The sequence below is a fragment of the Octopus bimaculoides genome, chromosome 5 (assembly GCF_001194135.2).
Source record: "Octopus bimaculoides isolate UCB-OBI-ISO-001 chromosome 5, ASM119413v2, whole genome shotgun sequence".
NCBI lineage: Eukaryota > Metazoa > Mollusca > Cephalopoda > Octopoda > Octopodidae > Octopus > Octopus bimaculoides.
Genome location: NC_068985.1, coordinates 62,713,401 through 62,720,494, shown reverse-complemented (window position 1 = coordinate 62,720,494; position 7,094 = coordinate 62,713,401). Strand labels below are relative to the sequence as shown.

The 7,094-nt window shown below is 33.9% G+C and overlaps 1 protein-coding gene across 1 annotated transcript in view; it reads left to right on the top strand.

Annotated features, from left to right (window-relative positions):
* LOC106879853 (U1 small nuclear ribonucleoprotein 70 kDa) overlaps window positions 1-7,094 on the top strand; it is a 33,586-nt gene that overhangs the window by 23,434 nt on the left and 3,058 nt on the right. Inside the window, exons 3-4 of the mRNA XM_014929568.2 lie at window positions 4,741-4,795; window positions 6,215-6,279. Coding sequence (XP_014785054.1) covers window positions 4,741-4,795; window positions 6,215-6,279 — 120 coding nt within the window. The remainder of the gene's footprint in view (window positions 1-4,740; window positions 4,796-6,214; window positions 6,280-7,094) is intronic.

The window sequence follows — 7,094 nt, the reverse complement described above, 5'->3', positions numbered from 1 at the left end:
CACTTTTTCATGCACCTATCCTCATCCATCCTCACCACATGTCCATACCAGCGCAATCGTCTCTCTAGCACACCACAACTGATGCTTCTTATGTTCAGCTTTTCTCTCAAGATACTTACACTCTGACGGGTATGCACACTGACATGACACATCCAACGGAGCATACTGGCTTCATTCCTTGCGAGCTTATGCATGTCCTCAGCCGTCACAGCCCATATTTCACTGCCATGTAGCATGGCTGTTCGTACACATGCGTCATACAGTCTGTCTTTTACTCTGAGTTAGTCCCTTTGTTGCCAGCAGAGGTAAGAGCTCTCTGAACTTTGCCAATGCTATTCTTATTCTAGCAGCTACACTTTCAGCGCACCCACCCCCACTACTAACTTGGTCACCCAGATATCGGAAGCTATCAACTACCTCTAGTTTTTCTCCCTGGAATGAGATAGAAGTTGTTTCCTGTTTGTTTAGTGTTTATTGCACCTGAACATCTGCCACATACATAAACTAACTTCCTAGTTAACCTGCCTTTGATATTGCTGCACCTCTTATGTGTCCATATCTTGCACCGGTCATTTTCTACATACTGAGCAGGGCCATCTACCTGAAGGGGTTTGCGTTTTATCTACCTTCCTACTTATTAGGATTTTGGTTTTAGCTAGGTTGACTCTAAGGCCCTTCGATTCTAGTCCTTGCTTCCACACCTGAAACTTCTCCTCTAGTTCTGATAGTGACTCCGCAATTAGTGCAAGGTCATCAGCATAGAGGAGCTCCCAGGGGCAACTTGTCTTGAATTCCTCTGTGATCGCCTGGAGGACTATGATAAATAGGAGGGGGTTGAGGACGGAACCTTGGTGGACATATATATATATATATATATACACACACACACACACACACACACACACACATATAATGTATACATTATATATATATGCATATTCTCTCTTTCTCTCTCTCTCTCTATATATATATATATATATATTGCATATAATATCTATGTCTACATATATTTATTATTCATTATTTTTGTCATTTGACTGCGGCCATGCTGGAGCGCCTCGTTTAGCCGAGCAAATCGACCCTAGGACTTATTCATTGTAAGCCTAGTACTCATTGTTTTGGCGTCTATTGGTAAACTAAGTTACACAGATGTAAACACGCCAGCGTTGGTTGTCAAGCGATGTCGGTGTGGGGATATACATACATACATACATACATACTTACGAAGGGCTTCTTTCAGTTTCTGTCTACCAAATCCACTCACAAGGCTATGTTGTTATTATTATTCAGGTCTCTTCCTGGAATCGAACTCGGAATCTTGGGTTTCGCAGCACGCGCTCTAAATCACCATGCCATATGTATGTATATATGCCCAGAGGCATATATATATGTGTGTGTAATATATGCTACATACATATATATATATATATATATATATATATATATATATATATATATATATATATATATACTATATACTATATATATATATACTATATATGAGTTGCTGTGTGGCACCTCAGGCAAGTATTTTCTGCTATAGTCTCAGGCCGACCAAGTCCTTGTGAGTGGATTTGGTAGACTGAAACATATATGTGTGTCCCCCCAACATTGCTTGACAACCGATGCTGACGTGTTTACGTCCGTGTAACTCAGCGGCTTACCAATAGGCGCAAATACAATGAGTACTAGGCTTACAATGAATAAGTTCTAGGGTCAATTGGCTCGAGTAAATGGGGTGCGCAAGCATGGCCGCAGTAGACTGAAACTGAAAGAATCTGTCGTGCATATATAGATGAGTGTGTCTGTGTTTGTCCACCCCCACCATTGCTTGACAACCTATGTTGGTATGTTTACATCCCTGTAACTTAATGGTTCAGCTGAAGAGAACAATACAATAAGTACTAGGCTCACAAAGAATGTCCTGGGGTCGATTTGCTCAACTAAAGGCAATGCTCCATCATGGCTGCAGTCGAATGACTGAAACAAGTAAAAGAATAACAGAAATTATCTGATATATCTATTATATACACCTATATATATATGTAATGTATATGTTATATATACGTTTATTATGTATATGTAATATTATATATATACCTATATTATATATGTATGTAATGTAATATATATTTTATACATACTTATATATATCACTTTTCTTAAGGGTGAACGTGAACCCTTAAGAAATAAACATCTGTGGTGTCTCTACAATATCACCAAAGAAATTCATAACATGGATGGGATACTGGTTCAATCGAATAAAATGGTAAACAGTCTTAACAAAGATTACTAACTAGAATTGCTTAGAAAAGAAATACAGTATCACTGGTAAAAGTGCAACCAGGCGTGCCAATCTCAAGGTTAAGAAAATCATGGAGAAATATGACTCACAGATGAACCAGTTGATCACAAACAAAATTTTTTTAATAGCCCAACTTTACAACTTATTTGTCCTAGCTCTGATATTGATGTACTTAGCAAAAATATCCTAGGTGAATATATTCCTACCTTATTTAAAAAATTTAAGCTTAATTTATGGTCTCATTTTTCCAAGTGGTTGACTGGTTTAATTCTATTAACAAGAAGTGCTCTAAGTTTATCCAGTTCAACATTTCTAGTTACTATTCCTCTGTTAACCCAATTGTACTTAACAAAGCACTCTGGCTCGCACACAACAAAGCAGGTCTCACCAGCGATGAAATTGTCATGTTAGCTGCCAGAAAATCTATTACTAAACTTGATAACAAGCTGTGGGTCCGTAAAGATAAGTCCAAAAGTTTTGATGTCACGATGGGAAGTCCTGATTCAGCACAAATCACTGATTTGGTCAGTATATATACCCTTTCTGACCAATTCTCCAACATCAATGGAGTAGACAATCCTGATGATTGTCTACTCTACCTTCAAAATACTGCTAACCAAAAATTACAAAGAGTTAAAAATAGGTTGGTTAAATTTTTCCGAAATATGAACTTAGGATCATCATCATCATCAAAGCTAATTTTTTGGATATTACCCTTAACTTATATAATAATTCATATTTCCCATACCATAAACCCTCAACTAATTCAAAATATATTAGCTCTTTCAGTAATCATCCGAAGGCTATTACAAGGAATTTGGTTAGGAATATTTCACTTAGACATTCTAGATTATCTTCCAATGTTGATATCTTCAATGATAAAGCTGAATTTAATAACTCTGCCTTACTTAAAGCAGGCTATAAAGAAAAAATTACCGATATTAACCCTATTGACATTAACTCTACCTCTATTAATCAGGACATGAAATCACAGCATAACGGTAATAACAATTTAAATTTTAGTTCGAATAACAACACTACATCGAAAAATTTGATTTTACAGCATATGGGAGATAACCATTCTTTAAGACCCTTTTTTGTTATAAAAGTACATCTAGGTATATCCTAGCAAAACTGTTTGGTTGGTAATTCTATATGCTAAGCAGATCAAATTCAATTTCCTTTAGTGAAGCTATAGATAAAAAATTTCCCCCAAAACTCAAGATACTATTTGATTATTAATTCACACTGAATCGGGATAGGGTTTTCAAACGCTAAAAACCTTTCACAAATCATCTCTTTGCAGAATAAGTTGTTAAATATAAATCCACTTAATGAAAATAGTAACATTGATATTATTAACACTAACAATTCTTTCAACAACCATATTAGTATTTCTGATATAAATTCCAATTGCATTCATTTCTTAGTTGTAAAATTACCTCCAGTTCCGATGTCTTTTTTTACATAGGTAGTTCTTCATCTCTGTTGTCCTGAAGAATATCTCCCCATTACTCTAAATTTAGACATATCAATAAACACAACAATACTGGGCTTAGTAAATTAATTTGGTCTCTTAAGGAACATAAACAATTTTGTTTGGAACGTAATAGTCGAAGTCCTTTCTTTATGATAAAGGTAAATCTTATAGTTCCCTCTGTTCTTAAAATCCTCTTGTAAACACATTTAAAGAACGCGTTTATCATTGCAAACATTGGTGAAAACATACCTTTAGTTCCTATAAGTAATTTCTACCAATATATAGAACTCAACCTTTAATTGTCTTAGATTTCATTTCCATTAAATATATCTATTTCCACGCCTTTAAGCTTTATTCCTATCCACGTATCACTCTGTATTTCTCCACTATTAGTTTTCTGTTGATTTCTTTCTCCTCCTTCTCTTTCTATAAATTGCCTTTGACATATCTCTTAACGGTTTTTTTTTTTAATAACTTGCCGGCGTTCCCTGCACCATATACACAGCCATCACATTCTGTTAAAATGTTTTATTGATGTGTTTGGTTTTCTGATGAGGAGATCTCATTGTTTGACATTATTTTATTCCTTCTGGAATAATACCAACGTTTTCTTCAAAACGTATGTCGGAAGTAGAAAGATTTGAATAACACCTGTGTTCAACTCCATTTATTTATTTATGTATGTTGTAGAAAAACATTTTACTTAACCATGGAATTTCTACCTTTATAAGTAGGCTGTTACATCCTTGGTACCTATGTGAACTTTTGCTATCCGGGTAACTAATTTTCCTGTGTTGTTCTTACACATTGGAAAAAATACACACACATATATAAACCTTTGTAGACATTCAGTTAGTTTCAGTTGTCTCTAAATTATTACATTTTATTTTACTGAATGAGGGTAATTTGGGACATTGTTGAAGATAGTTTTTTTTTTTCTATTTTTCTTCCATAGCGCAAAGAGAGAGTAGAACAGATTGCTTATAAACTTGAACAGGATTTAGCACTGTGTAAGTATATGGAGATTTTATGTTTTATACTTGTTGTGAACATGTATGATTTTATAAATTTTGACTTATAATTTTGCACTGATGTCTAGTTACAGTTAAACTGATTGCAGAAAGTGGATGGTAAATTAGTAGTACCTCCATTTGCATCACATAACTTCTTAATCTCTTGTATGACATAAATCTGCAATGCACCACATTGGTCAGCTGATCTTGAGTCAGCATTTGTTTGAAGCTTTATCTATTTCTCTCTTGTGTCATTTATTTGTATTATAATATGTGTAATTAACATTGATCTAATTGTTGCTAAATTTTTTCAAGGGGAAGGAATCTGGGTTTAAAAAATTTTTTTTATACTCTTTGACTTAGATTGGCTGTTGGCTTTGGAGATGATAACTATATCTTTTTCCATCCATATGTATGACCAGTCTTATTTTTCATCAGATGACTCTGAGAAGATTTTACTGGTTAGGCACTATCAGTCATGAAACAACCTTTTATAGGTTGTTGGTTTTAAAATACCTTTAGCACTTATGAAGACTTTTTTCTTTGGTTTTTTTTTTTTTAACTTTCCCATTGGATTTGGTTAAGATTCTTCAACAAAGAGTGCATTTTGCACCAGAAAGCCAATGCAAGTGTTTCTCTCCTGATAAAGGCTTTAAACTAATGAAGCGGTAGATAAAACCCTGAATCTCACTAGCTTGTAGATTTCAACAGATGGAGTGAAAACACTGCTGAAGCTGCAAACAGACTGCCAACTGGAAATTGTATGGTAATGAATCTTCTAATGACCATGTATTGAATCTTCTCTCAAGCAAAGAATATGGATGCGATATCCTCCATTTGAATCAACATGGTCTTTCTATATGCTTGTAAACTGTCTTCCAGGGGGTATAGGTAAAGTTGGATCTGCTAATGCTTGCTCATGGGTTCAAAGGGTTCTTGGTAACTTTCATATGGAATCGGCTATAAAAAGTACAAGGGGAAGATTGTTTTGAGATGTTTGTTTGCTCATGTCACTTACTAAACTACATTTTAATTTACTACTAAAATCTCTTTTTCTCTCTTGTTCTTATTGAATTAACAACCACACTTGCAGAAATGCCTTTTTATATTTAAAAAAAAAAAAAATCTTCAGTCTTTTCTGCAATACCAATAATTTTCACAATGATTTGACCACCAGTAACGGCACTATAAGTATTTGAATTTAAAAAAAAATAATAATGCATTCATTTTAAGGTATTGTTATAGAAAATTTTCCCATACAAATCTAAAATGCCAATGTAACATCTACTGAGCCTTCACTAACCTCTTAATTGTATATTGGTCTTATATGTAATGTGATTAATCTGAATGCTGAGGGAGATATTTCTCTTAATATCTTTTCTATCCATATAAATGAGTTCATTGTTTTTATTAAAGGGGATCCGCACAACATTCCAGACAGTACATCTGATCCTTACAAAACTTTATTTGTTGCCAGAATTGTAAGTATTTTTGATTGCTTAACCCTTTCGTTACCATATTTCTAACCAAAATACACCCCTTATGTGTTTCAATTAATTTCTGACATAATCATAAATTTAGTCTGGTTTCATTAAACAACTCTAACTTTTTTATTTATCAACATATTAATGTGATTTTTGGAAGATAATTTAACGAAAGGTTCTCAACCAATTCTATACCAAAATTTCTGTCACAAAGTGACTCTAATTACAGGTAAATTCAACAAAATATAAAATTATTAAAATTTTTGTTCAAACATCGCTATAGAAAATGGGTTATTAGCTAATATTCATAGGGTATACAACAAAATATTATTATAGAAGAGTTGTGCACATTACTGGATTCATTACTGTGTCTTTTGCTAGTATAAATTCAAATCCAGAGCAGTACCCAGTATTTGATTCACAAATAAGGGATCAAAGTCTGGTTATCCACGTACTGGTATACTGCTCGTGTCTCTTACATGTAAATATTGAGTCAATTTTAAAAACCGTGTCCTCGTCATTATACTTGAGACATATTCGTCTCCAAAGGGTTCATCACTACTCCAGTAATTTGTTATTCTAGGTAACTTTCTAATGCCCATAATAATATTTATGGCAAAATATGCTTTAATTTCATTCAAGTTTGTGGGAAACCACAAACTATCCTTTTTTACGCTTTGTTTACATTCAGCATAACGGTTTGTTTCCGCCGTAATCAATTCAAATAGGTACATCGGAAAAAGCAAAAAGAAATAGTCTAAAGCTTTACTCTCCTGGGTAAGACTGTGACTTGGTCCAGTTTCTTCAGAAAA